The sequence below is a fragment of the Embiotoca jacksoni genome, unplaced genomic scaffold (assembly GCF_022577435.1).
Source record: "Embiotoca jacksoni isolate LCO1_2020_lvr unplaced genomic scaffold, fEmbJac1.0.p SCAF_2, whole genome shotgun sequence".
NCBI lineage: Eukaryota > Metazoa > Chordata > Actinopteri > Embiotocidae > Embiotoca > Embiotoca jacksoni.
In genome coordinates, this window is record NW_027185340.1 from 11,165,737 (window position 1) to 11,193,731 (window position 27,995).

At 39.8% G+C, this 27,995-nt stretch overlaps 1 protein-coding gene across 4 annotated transcripts in view; it reads right to left on the bottom strand.

The window, feature by feature from the left end:
* Positions 1 to 1,780: 1,780 nt before the first annotated feature.
* Positions 1,781 to 27,995, bottom strand: part of epha3 (eph receptor A3) — a 98,280-nt gene continuing 72,065 nt past the window's right edge. For 2 of the 4 annotated variants that reach the window (XM_069154535.1, XM_069154534.1), the window contains exons 11-17: positions 27,470 to 27,655; positions 23,111 to 23,172; positions 20,439 to 20,648; positions 17,541 to 17,690; positions 16,749 to 16,942; positions 10,611 to 10,766; positions 1,781 to 4,454 (exon numbers count right to left, since the gene is read on the bottom strand). In XM_069154535.1, the coding sequence (XP_069010636.1) occupies positions 4,349 to 4,454; positions 10,611 to 10,766; positions 16,749 to 16,942; positions 17,541 to 17,690; positions 20,439 to 20,648; positions 23,111 to 23,172; positions 27,470 to 27,655 (1,064 nt within the window). In that variant the 3' untranslated portion in view covers positions 1,781 to 4,348. Of the gene's footprint in view, positions 4,455 to 6,308; positions 6,428 to 10,610; positions 10,767 to 16,748; positions 16,943 to 17,540; positions 17,691 to 20,438; positions 20,649 to 23,110; positions 23,173 to 27,469; positions 27,656 to 27,995 lie in introns of all 4 variants that reach the window. The other 2 variants (XM_069154537.1, XM_069154536.1) reach the window with 2 other exon arrangements.

Below are 27,995 nucleotides of genomic sequence, written 5' to 3' on the forward strand. Positions count from 1 at the left end.
TTCTTCAAGTGGAACAATGATTTTCATGTCTGTAGCAGGAGAGTGCATTTTAACAATTTGCTGCCAAACAGGACGATAAATGGTGCTTATACCTGTATTATTGCATGATAGTGTGCCATCGTGTGAAAAGATCTTATCCACTTGGACAGAACTGCCACAGTCATCACACTTCCAGCTCACCTGCTATCTATCCTCCATCTCTGCGGTTTCATTTGGCTTCATCATCCCTTGACTTTCACTCTCTACCTCCCCCACTTCCGCCCTCCCTCTGTTTTTTCCATCACCCTGATGGTTTTAGTACCACAGAGGTTTTATAGATAAAAAAAAACAAGACAAAATTGGTGGCGTTGTCAAGCATAGTGTGTTCATTGTTTCTGGACTCAAGGAGGGCAATGTCCTGTTTTCTCTCTATGCACATCTGCCTGGGAACATCTGGATAGTGTCAGCCTTTCAGGATTGAGCAGAGCGACCATCACTCTTTCCCCCATCTGACACATCTCATCTCCTCCCAGTCAGCAAAAAAAAAAAAGAAAGAGAAAAAAACGCAGATCTTCCACATTAAAGTCATACAACAAATCAAGTTTAACCAAAGATGATCGGAAACAAAATACTTTATTAGATGTGGCTGAGGAAACAAGGAGCGGGGTGGGAGGGATTAGAAACAGCGGCAGGCCTGATTAAGTTGGAAGCTGGTTAACAGATGTCGGAGGTTTGTGGACAAAGTGAGGATAGGACCAAAAGGGAGATGTAGAGTAGGTGTTGTAGCATGTCTGTGTTGACAAACAAATAAAACAGAATGTTGTTTAGTCAATGATCATGTTCTGATCGTTCAATATTAACATTTTAAAGATGATTTATTTCCTCCATTGGTGTACTCTGCAACTTTGTTCGCACGGTTAAATTTGGGTTAAGTATGCAAGCATATATTCTAGAGCTGGCTCATAGGTTTTAAAGTAATCAAATAAAGAAGATAAATGCATCACACAATTTTGGGACTGCTGATATTAATAAAAAAAAAGTCTTTATTTATTATTTTATCAAATTAGATTTCCTATTAATTTTCCATGTGTGCATCATTTATTTATTCAAATCTAATAGTAACAGTTGAATTGTAATTGGGATATTTGAATGGAGGCAGGATTATTCACGATGTCTTTTATGAAATTTGTCAAAGCTACCTGATAAAACACTGAAGCAGCCAATAACCTCCATTTGGCTGAAACGCATCATAAAAGAATTGCTTGAACATTAAAGTAAATATATGTAGTCTCCATGGCTGGAAGACCAACCGTACTGTCTCTATCACTTATAATAACAATTTAAACTAAGTCTGACATTACTTTTGCTCATATTTTAAAAATTTAAATTTTTCTTTTAAATCTTGTCAATTTTGACATGTTATTTGATATGATATGTTTATGGAATAATCTTGTTTTCCACTAAAAATTTTTTATTTTATTTTACATGATTTTAAATGCCGTATACACTTTCTTGTATTTGATCCTAGAGTGTGGATGTTGATGGTGGTAACCTGTCTTGACAATGAATGACCCTTCTATGGACATGCCAGTCAGCTGACTGCTGGCTTTTATTTTGAAGAACGTAAAAACATCAATGGAATATAACATTTAAAAAAAGATGACACCTGAGTTATGATTCAGGTTAACAACTTCAACTTGTCATCTATTAAACAATTTGCTTACGGTTAAAAGAAAAGCCAACATTAATTGCCGGCCTGCAACATCATCACATGGTAAAATAAAAAACACAGGAGCAGGTCTAGCATCATCCATTTTTTGGAAAATATTTTGCGAATATTTATTATAAAAATATAAATGTTTCCACTACAAATCATTTTACATTAGTAGACAAGGCCATCTACATTTGCACACATAAACTCTCACACAGACACACGGATCAGTCTTGAGACATAAAATTAGGGATCTGGATATAGGGCTCATAACAGTATTGCTCTCTCAGATGTCTCAGGTTTATAAAGTAAGTCAAAAACCAAAACACAGACAGCACTGACACATAATTTACTCTATGCTCCAAAAAAAAGAAAATGAAAATCAACAATGCACTGTATAATGTTAACAAATAAATAATGTAATCATAATTGCCTTTTTATTGTAGAAAAAAACAAAGCTGACAAATATAATTCAAAATAAGATAAAATATAATACAGATGATTTTTTGTCTCTTTTTTAATTAAAAATGTTGCACACTTTTTATTCAGTCTTTTATACATACAAACATTTGTACAAAAAAGGGATGGCCCTGTACATACAATGGGATCTGTAGTGCTAGTTGCTATCATTACGATGGTTTACATTATGTACATGCTAATTAGAACACATAGCAGCAACAGCAGCATCCACAGGTAGACCATGTAACAGAAGACAGGACTGACAGACTGAACAGGGCCGGGTTTCCCAAAAGCACCAAAATCCCCCATGTCCATTAGATAAGCCCAGTCTTTAGCCAAGGCAATAACGTTTCCATTCAAAGTGCTCCAATACTGTGTACTAAGTGCTTGAACAAGCTTAAAGACAGCATCCTTGTGGTTCAATATTACCCATCCAATAGCACTAAGTACCAAAGTGCCAGTTCAAAAATTCTGGGTAAGTGTTGCACTGAGGGATCAGCTGGGTGACAGAGAAGCAGAAGAGTAGCATCTTTAAGTATGTACTTCCCTGTACAAAGATCTTCAAAGGTGCCTTTAGGGAAACCCATCCTGGACATAGGACATACCAGGATACTATCTCAGAAATCAATCATTTATTAGAACTGTTGCATCTCTTTCAGGGCATTTTCCACACCTTGTTAGTTTTGGACAATTGTTGAGCAACCCTATACCCCAAAAACAACACTGGAGAAAAAAAACAAAAAAGACTTTCTCGAAATCAAACCAAAACTGGAGCTTTTTGCTTGATGATCCCAACATGACCCAGCCCAACTACAGGAGGCACTCTACTTTTTGTAGTAAATACACCAGGTTTTATGTGTTAAAAGCGAGTTTTAAACTCTAACAAACTAATTTTTACACCAAATTTCGCATCAAAGAAGAAAATGACTGATCCCACATGGCTTTTGTTAATAAATTATGGATTCAAACATAAGCAAATGGACTACAAGCAACTGATCTCAACCTACCGAGCTGACTGATCTTACACAAGCAAAAAAAAATTCACTCTTCAGAAAGAAAATGATACCTGGTGTTGTGAGGGGTTAATGTTGCAAATGTGTCTTCTGTAAAGAAACTCAAGTACATACCCTTAAAACACCTCTGCAACACAACCACATCTGAAGCAGAGGACCGACACGGCTTCATCGGCCCTCTGACCAGTTTCCGCTCTTCTTGCATGCCTTTCGTAACCTCCACTTTCAGTTCCCGACTATTCTCTCTTTTGGTTTTCTCTTGTTCGAGAAAACAGAACGAAGTAAACATCCTGAGATTTCACACAGAGGGCGCTGGGTAACAGAGGGAACAGCACAACAACTGTACAGTATCTGTTCATAAGCACATGGAACATAGATGTCACTGTAAAGAAAATTCTGTGTGTGAAGTGTGTTATGGCCCCTGTACCTTCAAAGCACAGCATTCAATACATATTACATGTGACAGAGTCATGGCTTCCATACAATGAGACTATTGGACTGATTATATCATTATTGCTTTTATGTGACATGTCTACTGAATGAAAATGCTATAGGTTAGAGCTACAGAGTAAAATGGCTCGGTTAGCGTCTCGGTGTGTCCATACCAGCGCAGCTCTCTCATGGACAAAGACGGTAAATGTAGGTAGTTGCAACAAAATCTCACGCCTCAAACTTCGTCAGTGCGGGAGGGGTCCACATCTGGCTCAGCTGCTGCTGTCCGCCATGCTCGTCCACACAAGGCATCTCAGCCGTTTCATTGCCTGCAGGCTGCTAGTCAGGCGTGGTGTGGCTAGGCCACAATCATGGAGGGCTCCAGCTTTATGTTAATCCAGTCCTTGCTCAGTCCTAGTTCGTATTCCTGATCATGCCTCTCTGACCTCCTTGTTTTTCCTCTGCTCTCTACCCCCCTATTAGTCTGTAAGGCATCTCAACTTGGGCATGGAAGGACGGAGGGTTGAGTCAGCCAGTGAACTAGCTGGCAGATCTGCACTGAACTCTTTCCCACTTCTCTATCAGGATGTCTTTCAACGAAACAATGAAAGACAATCACATCACATCACATTTTTCCTCCATTTCCAGTTTTGGATACACAGCCACTGTGTTAGAGTGCGATTGGCAACCACCGTCTGTCAACACAGACCAACAGATAGGTCTCTGGTGGCTTTCATTTGTTGGGTTCAATTTTTTAAACAGGTACTGGGCCATTCTTGGTGTGGGAATCTAGGGCTTTCAGGCTGCTCACTATCTTCTTCTGCGGTCCTACAATAGTCACTCCAACCTTTTTCAGATCCCTGGTTTGTGAAGGAGAAGGAGAGAGGAGGAGAAGAGGAGAGGAGGAGAGGAGAGAGGAGAAGAGGAGGAGAGAGGAGGAGAGGAGGAGAGGAGAGAGGAGAAGAGGAGGAGAGAGGAGGAGAGGAGAGAGGAGGAGAGAGGAGGAGAGAGGAGAGAAGGAGAGAAGGAGAGGAGGAGAGTGGAGGAGAGGAGAGAGGAGGAGAGGAGAGGAGGAGAGAAAGGAAGGTGAGAGAGAAAAATTAGACAATCAGAGAGAGGGAAAGATGGGGAGAAAAAAAAATAGAAAGTGTGCGTTAGTGATGGTGAAAGTGACACCCGTGTGACATTTAATGACATGCTCCCAGTGCTGCTCCTTTCACTGTCCTGTGCAGCTGTCATTCATAAAGGACTGCATTTCCCATAAGGCTACACTAACACATGCTATTATGACCCTGTCAGTGGAGAAAACATACATTATATCAATGCTGATGGGTTAAAGGATGCTCCAATAATTTTAGTCTAAGGTCTACGCCCATTAGGAACCAACACCAAAAACAATCCCCAATGGAGCGTGTTCAGACCATTATATTTACAAAGTGAATTTGGTTCTGGTCACACCAGGTTAGGTATAAGTATGTGGAGAGGAGCAACACTGGAACATGTTGGAAACAATACTGATTCAAATTTACCTGTTAAATTGTTAATATAAGCTCTTGCAAGAGAGAGAGGTTACTGTACATGCATTCAAGAAAAGACCACTTATTTATAAGACAATTTAAATTATTCAGAGGGAAATTGTTAGGTGTGTTATGTAGTGTAAACCTGAAAAACACAAAGGAGTTAGTCAGCTGAATTCAGGTGTTGAGCCATTTCTGAAACATACAGTGTCAACAGCTTTAAAAATACATATTATATTAAAGGCAATACACACAGAGCGTTGTTGACGTACACAAGAAGTCACAGCACACGTTAAGACTAATCTTTTCCTCCTAAATATGATACTGTATTAGTAAAAGCAGTGGAGTTGCAGGCAAAGTTTGTGACATTACTACAAACATTTATAGCCATTAATTTAAGTGCTTTTTTTTTTTTTTTTTTTTTTTTTTTTTTTTTAAACAAATGACAAATATGTTTTTATTTTTCAGGTGCAAGCAGAACATTTAGTTTGCCAAAGCAGCCAAAACAGCAGACATTTAGAAACATTTTGACCACCCAGAACCTGACAGTGACTGAAATAACACACTTTGCTTCACTCTGTGCTACAACATAAAGGGATAGTTAATTTCACAGTGAAAAATGTAAACAGTACAATTTATTTCCTATTTTTTATAATGTTTTCTACAAACAAAACGATAGGAGCTTTTGTTTCTTTTGTTGCAGTAACAAACAGTACCAGAATGCCATGAAGAGATAATAGCTAGATTTCTATCCATCTACTTATAATGCAAATTATGATGTCAAATTAACCAGGAGACATTAAATACAACTTCTGTTGCTCTCTGAAATATTTTTATAAACTTTAGAATACATGCAAATCCTATACTACCAGAGGTTAATATTGCTTGCAAATTTCCCAAAATAACATGATTTTGTTTTTTGGCAACATGTGATATTAACCATATTTCTAATATTAGCCAACATTTCTGGATCCTGTGACAGGATTTGTGGGGGTCAAATTAAGAACTCCATTGTTTCAAGAAAGCTTGTTGCCTTTTACCCTGGTTTGTAATTACAACTTGCGTGGGATGGAAATATAGCTATTTAGTTATCACTGAATACAAACTAGCTATCCCTTTAAAAGTCAGACAAGTGGAAGCCTATCAGTGGTTCTGGAGGTGGGTTAATGCTGTCAGGCATCTTGGTCCTCCACCCACCATCCAGAGCCTGAGTAGGGTGGAGAGGAGCTGGGCGTTAGAGAGTGGTGATCCCCATGGACGGCTCCCATTCTGGGCAAGTGGCTGGTGTGATGTGGACCTCCGTCAGAACCACTCTACTGAGACACAGCCAGGCCCGGCAACATTAACACATTTAACTGGATGTCATCAACAATTGTTATATTCTGGTTGGTATTTAAGTCACACTTTGTTGCAATAAATTAGGCAAAATATTTGGCTTCATCTACACAGTGTGAATTAAACTTTAATGTTACAGTGTTGAAAGAAAGACACTGTACACTTACATAGTACACAGAAAATCCCATATTTAGTGATCACAAGTGAAGTAGGAGTTTTTTTCAGCAAAAAGAATAAATCTCATCTCGAGTTGACCAAAACAAATATGGGAGAGCTTCAAAATAACAATAAATAAATGAATATACATTTTGTTCCTGACATTTGCCTTGCTAGAGCAAGACAGGAAGGGATTTGCAAGTCTAGGCCAAGAGTTTTATAATCCTGACAAGATTTAAAACCGGGAAGGAGAAATGTCACTGATCTCTGTCAATCTCAAGAACAGAGAATAGCGATGCGTGCCACATGTTACTAACACTGTCTGCTGTGCAGGGATAACTTCACACAGCACATTTTCTCACCTTCCTTTGTGACAGACTTCCTGTCACTTTCTCTCTCACTCCCCTCCCTCTTACCTGTGACCTCCCCCCATCTCTTCATTTATCTGTGCAGGGTTGGTCATATTTCCCTCCGGTCTTCTGTCCCCTGCAGCTCTCCCTCAGACTCAGGCTACCAGATTCACCGTGGCCAATGTTATTTAGCTCCTCTATTTAGGTCCTCTTCCTACCGTCTGTTGATTTGGACTTCCAAATTCACTCAAATATGATATACTTTTAAAATTACATTTGTGCGCTTTCCGCTGAGAAGCTATTGATCCTTCTTTTTGCTTGTTGTTGTTGGTTTCACAAATAACTCCAGTTTCACACTCTATGGCTGAGATTCAGATGTTGCTGCCTGTAGTTTAAGACTTGACTCACAATGGCAGACAAACACCAGTATTGTTGGTGTTTGGTTGAATTGTCTGGTTAATAAAGGTTCATCCACACCTTCCAACCAGTCAGCACAGAGAGTTTGCAGTGGTCATGGGAGAAAACTTCATTGCTGTCACATCTTAAACAATGTGCTGCTGTATCCTCAGGCCATTATACTCTGAGTCCAAGCAAGTTGTGTTGTCTTAAATGTTGTGTCAAAACCTTTGGAGTGGTAACAATGACTATAAATGTCACACAGGTCATTTCTAGAATACACACAAAACCTTTCAAGAACAGAAAATGATCAAATAAGAAAACAATAACCAAGATCAACATGAAACACGCAAGGTTTGATTAATGATCAAAAACAGAGATATATATATATATAGCTGACATATCAAAACACACGCATCATCACGAGAAACATCAGCAGGTGAAAGTTTCTTATATCACTCGCTAAAGTTTCAACAAATGCCAGAAAAAAACCCTCTGCTGGGTATTGTTTTCACCAGTATAGTTATTCTGAACTCGCTAAACAGTTTTTTGTAAATAGAAAACAAATAACTTTATCAACCATGCATACGTATGCATTAAATATACACATGTTTCTCTTGTGTTGTCAGTTGTTTGACTTGCTGAAAGAAAACTGGTAAGGTTAAGGTATAACAACGCTTTCTCAAACAGGAGGGGTTAGCACTGCAGGGAAATAAAGCCAGTGTGCAGACTATGACTATACTGTATATTGTCCTGTTCTGTATTTCGTTGTGCAAGAAACAGATTACTTTCACTTGTCCAGAACTTTAGGTCAATTTCATCACTTCCTCAATCAAATTCCTGCAATGAACCTTCCATGGTCTCTGTTAAGATGAAGAAGACAGTTCAAATGAGTATTTCCTCGTCAGTCCATCCTATCCTCGAAACAGGATTAATCAATTACCCAAGAAGATGAGTCAGCACACTGCAGCCAAGTATGATAACTGTTCCTCGGAGGTCAAAGCATTGCCAGGCCTTGTGCTGAATATCAAGGACCAGATTAAGCTTGTACAAATCAATAGAGTTATATTGAGCAATGCATAGTCTGAGCCAAGGCTGCTAGCCTCATAGCTGAGCTCGGGTGCCTTAGATGAAGACTTCAGTGGATTAATACTGCAGTGATCCAATTGAGCATCCAGCCACAGAAAAGGCCCTGTAAGCCAATATGACTTCTTAGTGCGAGGTTACTGCGGTGCACTTTATGATGTATTCTGTCAATATCCAATGTGAATTTCCACCTTGTCTGCATTGCAAGCTTTTGTGTTTTGTAAAATGTGGACCGAAAATAACTTTTCATTGATTAAACACATTCATTGATTAAATGGCACTACAAATGTCTGGAGAGGAGAACTAATATATTTTATGTAGTACACCGAGAAGGTAGCAGAGGCTACAACAGAAAAATACAATGAGAAATAACGATAGAGAAATTAGCATCAAAAAGCCTTAATGTTTGAATAAAAAATATATACGTATTTCCTCCGCAGCAAAAATTGAGCACATTTTTCAGAGAAAACTGCACTTTGGCAATGGAAACCTTTGCTGTAAAACATTACTTATGATATTTCTAAGAAATAAGTTCCAATATGTTTCAGCTACAAGTCATTGCAATTCAGAGCTGCGAATGTGAGAAGTTTCCTCTGGTGAAGATTTAAGCACCTCTTTTCTTTATAGAGATTTTAAGTGCCACTGCTGGCCAACTGGTGATATCGACTCCACAATTTAACATTATTGAAATTGATGTACATTACACGGCGCCTTTTTCTAACACATTAAGCCCAGCACTCTTAATGCCTGCCTGGTTTGGGAAGTTATTGAGTTACAGCTGCTTGTAGCACTGACCACCGCTCCCCAATTGGCCCCGCTGCTGCCATCACCACAGTGAATGGCTGCTTTGATCACAATGATTAGACATGTCCAATTATTTACTCTGTCACATTCCACATCAATTAAACCAGTAGCCAGCCAACAGAATGAGGGAAAGAGGGACAAGGGAGAAAGAGAGAAAATTCCCCCCCAAAAAAACCCAAAACATATAACTATATAAAACTGGATGCCCTTAATTTTCCCAAGTAGCTGCACTCTGAACTGTAAGTCTACAGGAGGTTTGTTCATAACCTCTCAGTCTATTATCACCACGGTTGGAATTCATAATTTCTTTCAACCTGCCAGTACAGGACTCCGGCCAGAAAATTATCCATAATTTCAGAACATTCTGTCAGTTTCATGATCCTGTCAACAGCGTCAGACCAGTAATGTCTCCAGTACAATGTCACCATCTCACCTGTATCCTGAAACACTGACACACTAGACTCTATGCAGTGACAAAAACCTCATTACTACAAAAATATAACCTCTAACAAAAAGGTTTTGCATACAAATATTTGTTTTCCCAAATATGCTTATGTACAGGGAATCAGAGTTGCTTTAACACAACCATGTAGGAAAAACAAACAAAATACATTGACTTTGCATGTACTGTATGATCTTTTACATTCACTCCATATGCTTTATATGAACATATGTTTTAGAAGATATCCTGAGGTGACCCTCAGTCATCATATAGTCAGTGTTACCTGTCAATACACTCAACTTAGAAAGAAGTAGGTCCTGCAGTGTGTGCTCTCCAATTGTGGTTTCTCTGGATTTGGCTTCCAAATAATTTTCTGGCAATTTGTACTTGGTCTTTGCTTTGCATTTTAATGCTTCACAGCACAGAGTGCCATATCTTTACACACCTACTTGACAGCTATGCCTTCGGTTTCTCTTTCAAAGGCCCCTCTCTCTACTCTTTTATCTTGTCAAATCTCCCCTCTCATTCTCTGCCTCAATAGCTTCTCTCTTATTCCCTTTCCCTCTTGGAACTCACAACTCTTCTCCTCACTCTCTCCCTTTCTCTCCTTTTTTTCTATTTCTCTATTTTTTTTTCTCTCCTTCTTTTAATTCCCTCACCTTCCCCCTCTGGTCATACTTGCGACACTGAAAGCGTGGCTAAAGACCTGTCATTATGAGTTACCATGAGTCTCATCTGGACACCTTTAGTAATGGCTCTATAGCTTTTCTTTACTTACTGAGAACAATGTCTATGTGTGTGTCTGTTCTTCACCAAGAGCCTCTTCAAATCCCTGGGCCTTGCCGCTGGTACTGGGGCCCTGTAAACACTACTGGCATGAATAGGCATTGCAGCCTAATGTGTGTGTGTCTGTGTGTGCTGTTGTCTTACTCTGTGGAGGTCTTGGCCAGGGTGTCACAGGAGCTGTAGCTGACCCCAGAGAAGGCCTCCTTGCAGGGCAAGGTCCTCATTCCGTCCATCCAGTCACCCATCGTCCCCATGGAGGGAACCTCCGAACTGCTCCTGTCCAGCAACAAGTTGGCCGGCCTGAGAGGAAGGAGTAACAATACTGAATGGTCATGGGAGAAACAAATGTTTGGTATGTGATGACAAATGACCTGCAGTGTTTTCATATATTAAATTCATAGCATAGCTTCAGAAACATAGGGGCATACTGTAAGCACCACCCAGATCATCACCAGCTGACAATTTAATATACTTTCTGCTACAGCTGCCCGAGGGGAAATATGTGAATCGAGAATATGTACAGAGTTGATATTTCATGTCTTGGCTCAGCCCATGTCCCCTCCAGCAGACACCATGACAGCAAAGAAGAGAATAGGGAGTGATTAAAATGGTTTTGCCCCAGGAGGACTTAGCTTACAGGTGGACACTATGGAGACTGGACTCATGACATGCTATGAGAACAGCAGTGTTCTGTAAGCAGCAGCAGACGCAGCAGTGTTTCATTATTACTTACAATAAGCAGTGTAGCAAACTCATTGGCATTCCTTCGTGTGTTGCAGAGTCATCAGCATGTCATGTGTGAGGGCAGTAGTCCAAAATGGCGAGCAGGCTTTGCATTTTTAGAGACAGATGGGCAACCTGGCATTGCCACACCAGCCGTCCCTCAGCCTTCCAGAGTAAACAACTGATGCTGTTAATTGCACTTTTCCTGCCACTATCTACTGCTATTAACTAGCCAGCAGAAGTCAGTCAGTGCTTCTTTCCATAATGTGTGAACATGTTTTTTCATGATCTATTTGTTGTCAGTTGTACACTGATTACACAAGATGCTAATGGTAAATATGCTAAACTCTTTACTGATATTTTGTACTTCCTGCTTGAACCAGTTAATAATGTCCCAGATTTTATGGTTTAATAATGACTAACACTAATACATCACATGCACAGTCCTACAACTGGATATTGTTACTTACATAGCTACTATGTACATCTGATATGTACATAGTAGCTATGTAATGGGTCTTATAATATTTATAAAATGTTTTCCAATGATATGTGATTGCTTTTTGTGTTTATTTTTTAGAAATGTTAATATGAAAACTAAGAATCCTGCACTGATGCACAGCCAGCACATGGATCTGAGGAGCCATATGCTGGCACACACACACACACACACACACGCGCACACACACACACATACACACACACACACACACACACACACACACACACACACACACACACTTACACACGCATACGTACACACAAATACAGAGATTGCAATGATGTTCCTGTTGCATATAGTAAATGTGCAAAATACCTTTGGGCTTTGAATCGGGATCAAACCGTCACTTAAAATATTTCCATACTATATTTAATATATTCAGGAACAACATCACGAACACAAGCAGCATTAGTTTCTGTCTAATTTCATTATCGTTTCCTGCAGTATTTGTACCATGTGGAAAAACGCAACATTAGATTTGATTAGACTTGATGGTTTCAATTGGATCAAATCAAATTAAACGCACTGCATTGGGCTTTAAACTGCTCAGTCAACAGTAGAGGGTGAAGGAAAGGCTACAGGCGCTGTTCTGGCTGGCTCTGATTGATGTTTGCCAAAGGGGGGTTGAGGAAGGACGACAAAGAGAGAGACTTACAGAGAGCAAGAGAGGAATATTCGAGCTGGAGAGTGAAGGGAAAGCTGAAGATGGTGGAAATAAATTCATGTTCTTTATCAGTGTCTAATCACAGGTGTCCCCACTGATGCTCATTTATACAAATGTGGTTCACTGAGCTGTTGTGAAACCTGATCAATTCAAGGGTGGGAACAGGAAACCAGGTCAAACCGCATGAGGTCAAACTGAGACACATAACCCCCTGATCAATCAAACAGTTGAGCATTTTGTGTGTTAACTGCTGAATCTGTGAGAGCTTTTAAAAACCGGTTTGCAAAGACACTTGTTCTACTCATAAGAGCACGCTGCACCATTCTTGCAGATTAGACAAAAGGCACCTGTGCCAAGACATGCACACAAAGGAACACAACAAGGCAGGAAAGGACGGGATAGAAAAAAAAAAGAGTTGTTCTCCCTGCGGGAATACTATTTATAGCATTGTAAATACACCCATTATAATACCAGGAAGTCCACCTCTGCCTGACTGACTTGGATTGGCATGGAGATTTGGAGCCAATCTGAATGTTCGTGTGTGAGAATTTGGGAAATATTCCTCAGGGACAAGACAGCTACAAGGAAGAAGTGACACTACCATAAGGCAGAGAAAATACTTTGTAACATTAAAAGAATGTTTCAAAGGGGCTATGGACTTGAAAGAAATATATTCAAAATCAAACATTTAAATAAGTTATATTAGCACTTCAATAACCTTCTCCCTTCCTTCCTTAATAAAGACTTTTGCTTTAAAGTGCTGAAGAATGCAGAGTTTCAGATTTATCCTTAATTCTTAATTTTATTTGTCTTCTTTTTGCCATCATCTTATTTTCAAAACATTCAAGCATGCTTAAATTTGTTTAGTTTTAAAAAAAAAAAAATTTATGTCGTTGTTGTGGAGATTAGTAAATTAAAAATTCTTCATTCAATTAAACTAGTATCACTGTTTTTTCCTCCTTTGTCCTTATGGTGAGAGATAACAGGTACCTTCATGTTGGGTACACTTGAAGTATTCTCTGTAGCCTTCATCTTGTTTGATTTAAATCGGCAAAACACCATCAAAAGAATGTTACAATAGAAAATCATCAAGCTGCCATTAAGCAACAATGTCAAAAACACCACACCAAGCCAACAAAGTGGTATACTGAGAGAAGAAAAGTGAGGTGACATCTCAAACAGAAACGGAAGAAAAGAGGAAAAAGGGAGGAGAAAAAAGGATGTACTTGACGTGGTGGAGTGGGTGTTGTTACAATGATTGAGTCTTTTCCTGCCAGATCAGAGGCCTGTCAAAATGCTGAAGGCCCCCCAGGACCCCCTGGAAAGACTGGTTTGTTGGAATTGAGGGCTAGACGGAGGGGGTGGTTTTCATGAGAGGAAAAGAAGGAAGTGTGTGAATCTCCCTGCGAGGACAGCAGAAACTGTTTTTCAAAAGCTTTGAAACATTTGTTCCTATTAAAAAAAGGAGGACAAGGAGGAATTGTAATTGTTATAGCTGACTTTTTGCCCGTTTCTGCTAAACTGGTTGGAAAAAAAATTCAGATATATCCAAAATACCTTCATCTTTTAGTTTGTCAGGATGAGAATTCTCAGCTTTTTGCAGCATTATTGATCTTCGTCTCTCCTCTCCTGTATCCCTGTTCTTCCTTTTCTTCTCTGATCTCCTCTTCCTCTTTCTTCTGCTTTCTTTTCCCCTCTGCTGTCTCCACTGAGAGGTAAACTGCAAATGACCTTGTTTCGCCTCCCTTATCATTCTCTTTGTTTCCTTTGTTGTTACATTTTCAGCAACATCTCACGGCAACTCAAGAGACCCGATGATTGGAGAAGAAACAGAGAGTCGTGTTGAAGGGGAAAATATAGAAAAAGCATCTGTCTCGCAGTTGATGGGGGGGTTTTAAAACCTCATGTGGACATAACACCATATAACAATGCAGAAAACACCCGCGTGAACAGAGGGAAATATAAATACAGAGAATAAAATCTACCCCCTTCCTTGTTCTCATTCCCCCTCCCCTCTTTTGCTCTAACTTGCATTCTTTTGACCTCCAAATAACCAGCGCTGTGTAGTCTCTTGTTTTTAGAGCTCACGAGGGAAAAGAGGAGAGGTGGACGAGGGGAAGAGCTCGAACAGATAAAGTACATGAGGCCAGGAAAGTGTGGGAAAAAATTACCTCTCACTGTGTTACCGGGACCATTCCCAGGGTGCATCTGGAGAGGTTAGACCAATACACAGGGACAGTATGGGTCCTTTCAGTTTTTTGTTTCTGCTGCCTCTGTTGGATGCGATCGCTATGATGTAATTTTAATCAGTACAACTCTTTTATTTCAGCTTGCATGCATTATTCTTGCTGTGAATTCTTAATTTATATTTCGAGCCAGAGTTTCAGTGTTAAGTCTTAGAGTTTAAAAAAAAACAGCCTTTAATATATAATATAAATACAAAAGATACTGGTATTTGGATAACTATATTGAAACGTATTGGGCTTCAGTGCACTGCGTTTGAAATACCCTCTTGTCTTCTGTTCAGTTTACATCTAGTTTTTGAGACTTCCCCTCTTACTCAGCTTAGAGGCTTTTGATTTCCTCAACTGATGGCGTTGCCCTCTTATCTGCCTCTCTATGTTTGCGTGCCCTTTTAGTACCCTTAACTAGTTTCCTTTTACCATTAGAATACTTATTTATCCATTTCCTTCTTCTTGCTGTACCAACAGTCCAAATCCCTGTAACTTTCTACCAGTGGTTTAGCAACTGTTTCAACTCCAAACCCATTTCCAACCTGCCCTAACTCTCAAAAATTAACCAGAGATCCATATTCTCCTCGAATTTGCTTGAACATAACGCATAGATTGGAGTTGTATTACAGGTTTGATTTGTGGTGCAGTTTCACAGAGGATTGATATTATTCCTCTTGCCTTTTTTGGCTCGGGGGGGAAAAGTTTATAATGTTAAAGCCAAACCGACAACATCTGTAGCGGTGGATTCCTGACCACTCTATTTTTTTTGAGGACTCTTGCACCTTGGTTGCAGCCATTGCCCTGCTTTGCTGAATACGCAGAAATACCATATTCATTTAGAAAATAGGATAACCTTCATTCTCATGTTTTATACACCATCAAATCAGATCGACAGTGGCCTCTAACCCTCACTGGATCCCTGTTAACCAATAATTAGTTTCTGATAGCCAACCTTGGCCCTCTGACCCCAGTCTCTCTCCATCCACATGCAAGGACCGTAAACTCTGACCAGGTCCCACCCCTGAAGTCTCCAGATGCTCTGCTCTGGTCCCAGGCTTTGGTCTTGGCTTTGTGGAGGAGGGGGAACTGCATTAGCCAGCCTGGACAGCCATGAGACAAACGAGGTGTGTGGAGCTGAGTGCAGCTGCTCCCGCTGTGCAACTGCCGCCGCCGCCACCACACACACACACACACACACACACACACACACACACACACACACACACACACACACACACACACACACACACACATGCAGTTCTCATAAATCACCACACCAGCCTCTGTCGGCTTGCCTGTGCTCACCCAGTGTTAAAAGCCAATCAGGAAAATTACATGCAAACTCCAAGGGACCTATTTTCACTTTCTTGAGAAATCATTAGTCAGTGTTATGAGCTTTGACGTCTCCATAATACCAGGGCCGTCTGCTGCAGACTCAACGCCTGTATCCCTCCCTACCCACAACTGACAACTGTACATGGGCTGCCCTGCTTCCCCCCAACCCCCTGGGAGAGAACGTTGGCCCAAACAAAGGAGAGAAGCATAGGGGAGGGTAAAAGTAAAAAAAAAAAAAAAAAGGAGAAAGTAACACAAGAACAAGACAAAGAAAATGTAGAAAGGAAGATAATATATAATATTAGACTCAACAAAGCAGGGAAAGATGAAAAATACAAGCTGAAGTTTTTGAGTAAGTATAATGGAGGTTATTATAAGTAGAGCCAATTTTCAGGTAACACAGGAAGTAGGAGGTAATGCACTCAAACAATCATATATCTTATAAAATCTACTTTTTCCCCAACGTCCACTACATTAATTATGTTAAAGTGTGCTTCATTAATTCCTCAATGCCTTGTGGTCACAGAGAAAAAACTTGCTATGACATGAAACAACCCAGCCTGCTGGACATGGAAAGCATATTGGGAACTACCCGTTTTGGATCAGCAGATGTTAATCAGGTAGAAATTAACCAAAGGATAATTTAAAAAAAAGCAACTCAGAAAACAATATTTTCCTTTCAGATGCATTGTTCTCTCTTCATTGGATGTGGAAGTCACTCACACTCACTCAAGAGACGATTAGTTGTTCCACACAGTTCAGACTAGCAGATTCAGATGTGTTTTAGGTATGAACAGAATAGAGATTGTACAAGCTTCTGATACCTGGATGTGGTGTTGGCCGTGATTTTGAGGCTGCCAGGGTTGCGGATGAGTTTATCCAGGATGCTGACTATCTGTTCAAACTTGGGCCGATTGTTCCTCTCTTTCTGCCAGCAGTCCAACATCAGCTGGTAAAGGGTGGCGGGGCAGTCCATGGGTGGGGGCAGGCGGTAACCCTCATCTACAGCTTTTATTACCTTAACATAAGGAAAGACAAGATGTGAAAAGTGACAGATGATGTATGAAAAGAATCAAAACATGCTCCAGTTTTTTATGTTTTTTAAAACCTCAGAGTTTTACATTTGCGCAAGAATTTCCAGGGGGGGGGAAATATGATGGCACGTGATAACACATTAAACTTGGACAATACATGATTGTTTTCAATATTTCTTGAGCTTGGTGTTTCATTGTGTTGTAAAGTGATTTAGATATAAATACTGTGTATTTCATTTAAAAAAAATTGCACTTCAATGAACTTGATAAACTGATGTTGACAAATTTAATTAAAGTGAAATTTAGCAAAAACTGTTTTAATAATTTTTTTTAAAGTTGTTTCTGTTTTCTTATTTGAGTCCAAAGAGTGATTCTGCATCTGTGGGACTACCTTTTTTTCTGTTCCCCTCCTGAACATGAAGTAAACATCTCCTCTAAATCAGTGGGAGTTGGTGATGCCTTCACTTACTTCCTACCGGCGGAACTTCTCAAATGCGCAAAGCTTGCAGCACAAAAGTCATGACCGTGCGACACTTACACCCCAACTGAAGGAAATTAAATTGGCAAATAAGCAGGACTTACATCCTGATTGGACATCTCCCAGTACGGCCGTTCCCCATACGACATCACTTCCCAGAGCACGATGCCATAACTCCAAGCATCACTGGCTGATGTAAACTTCCTGTAGGCAATCGCCTCTGGAGCTGTCCACCGGATGGGGATTTTACCTCCCTACGACACAGATAGAAAAGAGTAATCATTCAAGTTAATCTGTCTTTCAGTTGTTCAGTCAGTCTGTCATCCAATAAATCAGTAATTCTTGAGCATCTTACTACTTAAAATTGACCAATTACCATTGGCTGAATAAAATGTTGTGGATGAACCCATTGATATTAGACAAGCTTTACGACAAAATCTCACAAAATAAAGCTTTTGAAAATCGATTTCAACATTTCTACTGCAGGGTGTATAGACAATAGCATGTGTAGTATGTCAAAAATATATCAAATAAAATAAATCTGAACCTGAGGCACAGGTTTATGCCCTGTGCAAATCATTTTTGTTTCTTCCAAAACCCTTAAATCCCAAATGGGCTCTGGGTTCAGGACTTAAGCATAGGGATCTCCACTTCAGAAGAAATGTTTATTATTATTATTATTATTATTATTATTATTATTATTATTATTATTATTACTATGTTTCTTTCAATTGATTGGCTTTGATTTATTTGTTTTCCCGGACTGGCAAATGTACACATTCTGATAATGAATGATGCATGGAATATTTAAAAATCAAAACAAAACTGAGGTGTTATATACAACTATAAAAAAGTGTATCAGCAAACAGTAAGAAACTTAAAGAGAAACGCCTTAATCAAATCATAATCCAAAGTTTCCTGCACAACCTCTCACTGCAGTGTGTAGCTGCATTTGTCATTTGAGCTGAAAAGCAGGATGAATGAAAAAAATGGAGCTGAGGAAAGGAGGCTGAAGGTAGCCAAAGATAACAGACACACTGGCCAAGTCACTCAGCTCTGGCCTGGTGCTGTGCAGTCACACACACAGCCCTCTTAAAAATCACATTCTCACACTGCCTGATGCCAAAGGGAACACAGGGGAATGTATGTAACAGTAAAACACACCAACAAACAAATAGTTACACAAATGACAAGAGGTGTACGTGGAAACACAACATAAACACAAACGTAAGAACACACTTCTCTTACACTCAAAATATACCCATCTGTTCTACTAAGACATCAAACAAGAGACACATACACACGTTAACACACACAAATGAAACTTTAGGTTTTTCCGAAAAAGTACAGACTCAGAAAGCTAAAAAACAGAAAGATCCGAGGAGAGCTGAATGTGGATCTAAGCACGTGTGAAGCATCGTCAGTTACTGTAACATGGCAGAGTTTATTATTCTGTCTTATTATTTTAGATTATGTATTTCTGGGAGAAAGGCAAACGGCAAACTGGTTGTTTATTTGAAAAGCAATTCTCAGCCAGCAAATTATACTCTGTTTAAAGGGGCTGCACGCATGGTTTAGACCACAGAATCCCATGTTGAAAATGACCACACACACACATACACTATACGCACACGCACACGCACACACGCACACGCACACACACACACACACACACACACACACACACACACACACACACACACACACACACACTGCAAGAAGTACAGATGAGTGCTTGTAGAATGGAATGCCTGCTGGTTGTGTTTCAATGTGGAAGTACATTTTGTTAAAAAAAACAACAACAACGCGAATAGTGTGCATTTTCCCTACTGGGGTACTACCTCTGAGGTTATTACTTTTAAGAGTTTTTTTTAACTTATTAAGTTTTTCTAATTTATATCCTCAGCAATAAAACACTAAGTAAGCTGTATTTAAATGAGGGGTTTGCGTGTGTTAAAGTGATTCCAGCAATGGAAAACACAGCGACCGCAAACGCAAAAGGAAATCTGATCCCATTGAAATTAAGAAATATTAAAATAACAAGAACAAAATGCTTAATAAAAAAAAAGGCTTAATAATAAAACATCAGCAATAAAACAAGAGGGACGGTAAGATGCTTCTAACAAACACCAATCAGCAGGTCCAGCAATTTCTGTGACGAGCAGGTGACGTCGATCAGCTTGGAAATGTTTTTGCGGGTGATGTGAAGTTTTATACACGCAGACCTTTAGTAAATCAGGCCCTAAGAGTTTTGCCAAAGTCCAGGAAACTCTTAAAAAGTGGAGAAAGTTAAGATCAAGATGCAACAAAAATGACTAAAACCATCTAAATGGCACATAGCATTTATCAATTATAACAGACCTCTTAAAGGGCCTTTCAAAGTACCCAAAGCTTTGCCTTATGTTGTTTTTGCTTATGATAGCGAATTCTGTGGCGTCCCTTAATGTACTTTTGGGATAAAAACCAAAGTATTGGTATGGATGCTGACATGGTGGGTAGGTCAACAAAACCTCTGACCACCACACACACACACACACACACACACACACACACACACACACACACATTCTTATCGATGCAATGCATCCCTTCAGGGCAGATGGTGCTGGAGTGCTCCTCCCCATGACCTTCCAGTTGGTGTTTGTGGATTTATGCTTGCCTTATCAGAACTCTGTTTATATTTAAGTGTTCTCCCCTGACTCGGCGAGTGGAAAAGGATTATGCATTCATGCATGTATGTATGTATGTATGTGTTTGTGTGTGTTTATGAGGGAGCAGAATGGATAAAGATGTAAGTTTGTTGTTTATTTGTGTCCACATTATATAGGCAGTATGCATAAGACCAAATAAAACTATAGCATCAATGCTTGGTTTTCTGAAGAGAAAAAATGAATTGAAAATGCAGGATGCCAGATTCAGGAAGTTTTCATAGCATTGCGAGTCCAGCATGTTTTTTAATGTTGCCATTTATGCCCTTAATTTCTGTTTGCGTTCCAGCTCACCCTGGTGGTGTAAGCCGCCTCCGGGTCGTCCTCCAGCACTCGGGACAGGCCAAAATCTGACACTTTACACACCAGATTGCTGTTGACCAGGATGTTTCGAGCTGCCAGGTCTCTGTGAACGTAGCCCATGTCTGACAGATACTTCATGCCAGAGGCGATGCCACGCAGCATGCCAACCAGCTGGATTCCTGTAAACTGGGCATCATGCTTCTGAAAGAAAGACAGACACAAAGACAGTCGGGACGAAAGCAAGAAAGGCTGTTAATGCCACACTTTTAACATACATCATATAGAACACAGTGGGAGCCTGATCTTTTTGGGTGTTTGAATATAATGAAACCTTTCTGTATTACTATCCACACCATTTTCATTAACCTTTAAAAAACACCTTTGACATTCTGTACCTCGGCTCAACTGTGAAATCCCAAAGCGAGACACATGTAATGTATGGAAATTAGGATCGCACCGGAAAACACCAGAACATTTCTCTCTTTTAATATATCACTGCACTTATTGTCATCCACCTCTCATATGCTGCTTATGATGCTATTCTATTACCATATTCATTACATGATTAAAAAAAAAAATGTGACGGCAAATGGATTAACATATGAAAGCTCTTCATCTTGAGTTGACTAATTTTTGTTTTACTTTGGTCGGATCCTTCACAGTTGACCATGAATATGTCTCATACTACGATTTTCAGTTCAGAGTCTAATCAGGATTTTTCAAGGTTAGCGTATTTCCCTACTGACAAGTATATAAGTATATTTTTAAGGTAAACACTAGATATTTAAATGCTTAAATGAATACACATAACACAAAACACACCGTTCAGTTCAAAGGTAGAAAATCTTGACACACTGGCATTTAAAAAAGCCTAAAGGTGTTGATCATCAAAAAGCCTTATCAGGTAAAAAAAACAAAACTTGATATATCGCGTTTCCATGGCACCAAATCAAATTGTTGATAGTTCTGTTCATAATGCGAACCTTGAAAATCTCATTTGGATAATCCAAAGCATTTTTATAGAAAAATGTTTGCAAAGTGGAGAGATGCCGCATGCTATCAGTGGATGAGATAAACACAGAGCCCATTTTTTTCTGTTTGCACTGGCACGCTGGAGTGTTTGTACTGATTTAGACTGGCAAGTGTTTACGAGTACACCTATATGTTCTGTGATCTGCTGCTGATATCTGAATAGGAGTGACGCATAAACAGAGGAAGCATGATGGGAGCAAGAGCCAGAGATGACAAAATACCAGCAGAAAGCTGACAATGTTACGCAAAACAAGACCAAGTGTATCTATCTGTTTGTTTGTGCTATGTTTTGCACCAGGCTCCTTTTACCGTGTGAGTGAGCACATTTCGTCTCTATAAAGGCTGTTTGCCTTTAAATCCAATGCCCTTCTTATGAACTGGCATACTCTGTTATTTGCAAGATGAGTGTAAGATGAGTGTGTTTTTCTTTGAAAACCAACCATGCCCACCTCCCCTCCCATTTCATCTGGAGCAATTAGTGGCCAGACCACCTGGTTTAGTCACTTCAAAGCTTTGCAGAATTAGAACACAGACATAAGCTGCAATGCATAAGTAATGCATTTGCATGCATGTGTGTGTATTTGTTCATATGAAAACATCTTTCTATGAAGAAGTGCAGGCCTTGGGGAACACGTAAGGAAACAGCAGCTAACCACTCCTGGATGTGTTCGGATATGGTGCAGACACATGTGGAAAAAGTCTAAAACGGGCATCAGTACTGGTGCTTTCGTGCCAGTGTTGTGGCTTGGCTGTTTAGCTTTGGTTAATTTTAGCGAGGCAGGACAATTCCTCTTTAAGAGACAGAGCAATGGCAAGAAATTCCAGTCCTGGCTGGAAGAACAGTGGGGCTACAATTAAAAAAGCTTCATCATTTGATAAGCTGCTTGGAGAGAAGAGCTGAAAATGATCAGGACTGCGGAAATCAGCCAAGAGTACAGTATTTATCGGGAACTGTGAAGTGGTGTTCAAACTTTCTTTAAACAAATGACCCCATTTGCCAGTGGTCCTAAATGGCTTCTTACATTATAGTAAGTGATAACACTAGTACAAGCAGCAATCATTCAAAAAAGCATATCTTTTTATAACCAGACACATCTTTTCAATCTTTGTAAGTGGTGACACAAATTTCTAGAAAATCGCATTTTACACAATTGAACCTTTAAATTAAAAAAAAATAAATAAATAAAAAAAAATAATAAAAAAAAAATCCCTGAATAAGATATTTCTTTGCTGTAACATACTTACATTATTCCTTTTTAATTTAGGTTATGGCTGTTATTTGATAGCATCCAGAAAAAACGATTTCATCTATGCTCAAATAAATTCTGAGGGCAGAAAACAGCATTTAAATCTGGATTCATCAGTAGAGCTATTTTATTCCCACTCAGATAATAAAATAAAGTAATACACTTTTAGAAAAAAACAAAGATTGATGAACATCTTGGTTTTAGCACCTGTTGAGGGTTTAACAAATGCAAGCCCTTGACGACAGATGTTCCCCGATCTGTGTTTCTCAAGCCTCAGTTATTCATAAAGTATGTGCTCCCCAAACTGTATTTGGTTTGTATCTCTGTGGTACATTATAACTCATTCTAGACTCCAAAAGTAAGTGTATTTGTCTTATTACTTACTCTTAAGAAGCTGTCAAGCGATCCATTCTCCATGTATTCTGTGACAATCATGACGGGTTTACCTGCAACGGAGAGATTTCGATACATGATCAGTTACAGTATATTACTAACTTCATTAGTGCACTGACGTCTGTTTGCTGCACAACAGAAACAAAAAAAAAACGTAAATATCACACTGATTGAAACTGGTGAAGTCACTGGGAGGGTTCTAACTTGACTTAAAGCAGACATACACGGGCCCTGATAGGGACCAGGTTGAACTTACACACCACCCCCCCCCTCTCCCTCCCACACACACACACACACACACACACACTCAGCAGAATGAAATGATCCAAGTCATAGTTTTAGGGTCCCAGCAGGTCAGCTGTCAAAATGTGACATCTTTATTTCTGTGGAAGACCTGGCTATAAATCCGCGCTGCCTGCTATCATCTGTACCTGATCAGCCAACAGCCGACACGAGGTTTATTACAGAGGAAGAAAGGAAAAAAAAAACCTCTTTAAGAAACCTTTAAATCACTCTTTGTTAAATGAACAGCGTCAGAGTCAAGACTTGTTTGTGTCCCAGATGGCTTTGTTCTCTCTGCGTCACTCTTGACTTACCACCAGCCGTATGCTTCTTCTTCTTCGTCTTCTCCATTTTTATTCTGATTAATGTGCTCTTCTCCCTCCTCCCCCTGTTCATTCCTGACCTACCTTCTCTCTATCATCCCTGCCTCTCTTTCCTCATCGCCCCGCCCCTCCCGCTCCTCTCTATCCCCTCTTGCATGTATTAATGTGAACCCTCACCACATCTGGTAAGACAAGGACTCTTTCTTTCTTTTTTTTTTTCTCCAGAAATGACGTGGGCTGAGCGGAGAGGGTGACGGAATTAGTTGTTAAAGGAAACAAATCTATTACCCTCACTGGTATAAAAAACAACTTTCCATTAACAATGATGGAAGTAACTTAAATCAAAGCAGATCTGAAAACCAAAAAGATCTGGAGTGAGTTTCTACTTGAAATGTCAAAGTCGATTTATTTTTAACCATCTTAAAGTAAATGAGTCCAGAGCAAAGGCATATTTGAATTAGGTCAGAGAAACTATGACTTCCACAAAACAAGGTTTGCTTTTAATTCTTCCCCAGAAAACACTTCCTATCCAAACATTTTCTCCACCATGAAAAAAGCTATTTAATTCTCTGAACAGCATGAATTGTTTCAGAAAGTTGCAACACTTTCACTTCCAGCAAAAAAAATCTCTCATCATGTAAGCGCAGTCACAGATCCAGTTAAACACCCTCCACCCACACCCAGTCCCTAAAAGGCCGTGATGGATTGTTCCGTTTACCAGCGAACGGCTTTTATGGTCGCGGACGGGAACACACACACCCGGTCCTCCCTCCTGTCCTCCGCCCTCTTCCCTTCCCTCTTTCTCTCTATTCTCAACATTGGCAGCAAAAGATAAAGGGCCCCCAGCCCTTTGTTCTGTGAACCCAAGTGTGAGTGTATGTGTGCAAGTGTGGATGTGTGTGTGTAGGGGCTTGAGAGAGAGTAGTGCATGCATGTGTGTGTGTGTGTGTGTGTGTGTGCGCACTCCTGAAAATATGCAGCCTGTGGACCAGCCAAAAGCAGCAGCAAGGTAAATGGGGTGTGAAAGTCTCAGGATTATTAAGAATTAACAGGAGCACCTTAATAAATCACCCTGCAGCGGTGTGTGTTGTGTGTGTGTGTGTGTGTGTGTGTGTGTGTGTGTGTGTGTGTGTGTGTGTGTGTAGGTATGTGTCTTTGTGAGGGAGCATATCAAATGGATCTCCTGAAATTATGCCCTGCACTCACGCTGCTCCAGCTCATGCACATGTGTTCAGGGCATCCCTCCAAATGTCATGTACACACGCACATGCATGCACAGCACTGAACAGTGGGCTTCCCCTATTAGTCTCGAAGCAGTAAATGAAACCTCAGTCCAGTGTTATTACAGCATTTCTCACCGGCTGGACGTTAATAGGAAGAGTGGTTTAAGATGTATTAGGCAAACAGTCTCAGTGATGAGGGATATCACACACACACACACACACACACACATACACACACACACACACACACACACAACACAACACAACAACAACACACACACACACACACACACACACACACACACACACACACACACACACACACACACACACACACACACACACACACACACACACACACACACACACACACACACACACACACACACACAAACACACACACGCACACAGACTCCTTCCCTTTCAAGATCTACTGTGTTTGAGCCTCAATGAAAGGGATCCAGGACCACAGCTAAATATGTGAGTGAATGTGCTTCCCTTACACAAGTTTTTGTAGAAAGTTTTACTTATGTTCTTCACAAAACATGTATTCCCATATTTTTGGTGAATATAAATGTATATTCTGCAGGAGGAGGCAAAACAGATTTATGCAACCTGATTTAAAAAGCTATACTTTGAACTCAATTATGTTGTTTACCATCTTTTGCAATTATTTGACTCAATTTACTTCCTGTTTTTATGGAAAAAAAAAATACTTAAATAAAAGTGTCACCTTTGCTTCTTACGAGGCAGATTACGTTACGCTTAAGTAGCGTTGAGTTTGAGTATCTCGCTTTTATGTCTGAGCATGTAAATGTCATATTCCGATTTTGTAAATCTATATAAGTCGTATCCTGGTTTTGAGAAAGCTGATTATGCTAGCTGGAGTGCTCCAAAAGAAACCAGGATGCTGTTGCATGCATCAATTATTTAAAGCTTCTACCAGCGCAGGCACATCTTTGACCAGGTGATGTAACAGAAACACAAACAATGGCAGCAACAAGAGCCCCTTACTTCTGTAGCGACACTGAGTTTTGTCTTTCGTTGATGAAAAAATTAAACGTACTTGTCAGTTTAGATGGGAGAAAGCACTGACATAGTGACTTATTCAGGTCTGTAGTATACAGGCAAAGTGACAGCCTGAGACATGTTCAATACTTCTTGCTTCTTGCTTTTCTCACTGCTGGCTATAAAATGGATTAGCAATATATCTGCGACGCGATGTTGACATTTAATAGTGCTAAGCCCACTGTAAGCCAAAGTGGTCTCACTTTCAAGCCACAGTTTAATCAGACTAATGATTTCAACATCACCAGTCTGTGTTGTAAACAGAGGTGCCTGCATATATACCACACCAGTAATCAGGAACCAGGTAACTAGTATTTGGCATGAAAATAGGGATATGAAAAAAAACTGATTTATTTGTATTCCATGTAAACAACTTGTCCCAAATATGATCAAAACCAGGATGAGCCAACCAGGACACTCAAGTCCATGTAAACACACTCATTATTTCTGTCAATAACAACTCATAACAATAAATTGCTAATTGAAAGCCTGAAATAAGAATTATCAATTTGTACTATGTTCGTTCATTTCTTTCTACCCTTTTTTCTTTCAACATGTCTGATGGTATACAACAACTATGACTGCAAACAAGGCCCCATCATTAATTGATACAATATGGCTTGGATGTCCTGTCTGTTACACATTAAGTTGATTCCTTATTTGGTAATACTGCTTTTGATTAAAATAAGTCATGCTGGTAAGTCTCTGAATTCAAAAGGCATAAATTAAAGGGAGCAATTAAGGAAGTGAGTTAATGTAAGAAAAGGGGAGATGAAGAAAAGAAGAACAAATGAGAAAATAAAGGGACCAAAAATTCAAGGACAATAAAGTGAGGGGAAGTTCTTCAGGTATTTTATTCTACTCCTTAGAATAACCATACTGGCAGAACTACTTAAGCCGAGTGCCGCAGGGAGAGACAGAGGCCAGGCCCGTTTCTCAGCGACAAAGTTCAGACTCATTATTTCCCTTTTTCTGCAGTCATTCCCAGTTAAACAGGCCTTCTGTGTGCTAATGATAGTCTTATAAAGAGGCCCAGAGGGGAGCAAGTCAGAGATATGGATTTATGGATTTATGCCCGCTTTGGACACAGGCTTTGATCAGAGCACATTGATCTGCAGAGATTTACACCACAGCAACTCAATAAAACTCCTTCGCTCTTTCACAGAAGTGTCCGCCACTTTAGAGCCATTTGTCAAAGACAATTGCAAATCCGGAATCGGTAAAAAGACTCTCCGGAGAGGTTGGATCTGGGAGGGAATGTGAATGGAAATGTTCTCTTCAGTAAAACGTCTCCCAAAATTAAGATTTCATTCTACTTCATCTCGTAGCAATTAGCAGAATACAACCTGATCAACAAAATAACAACTATTAAGAAAAATTCAGAAAAACTGGATAAAGGAGATGGCCAAACGTTTGGTGCAGGAGTAACTGATGAGAGTCATGTGTGCACTTACTGCGAGTTACCACCCCCTCCAGCCTGATGATGTTGGGGTGGTCAAATTGTCCCATGATTGACGCCTCAGCAAGGAAGTCCCGCCTCTGCTTGTCCGTGTATCCACCTTTCAGAGTCTTGATGGCCACACAGATCTCCTTCTTGCTGGGCAGCTTCAGGCGACCACTGCACACTTCTCCAAATTCACCTGGATATTAAAAAATGGACAGATGCAACAAAAGAGATCAGATCTCTGACTGCTTACAAATATCAGACACATAGGCATCACACATCCAGGTTTTGTTTTGTTTTTTACACAATCAGTGACAATGACAGTGACAGTGACAGTGACAATGACATTGTCATTGTCACTCATCTAAAAACATTTTTGTATTTGCAACATGAGTTAGATCCTCAAAGTTTTGGTTCTCCAGTTTACAAAGCCTATTGTTGATCTGATGTTAGAGACAAAACCTGAAAGGGCCATGGCCAACATATCTTATTAACAAATGTATCTACTGTTCATTATTGCATTTATTAGGAATATG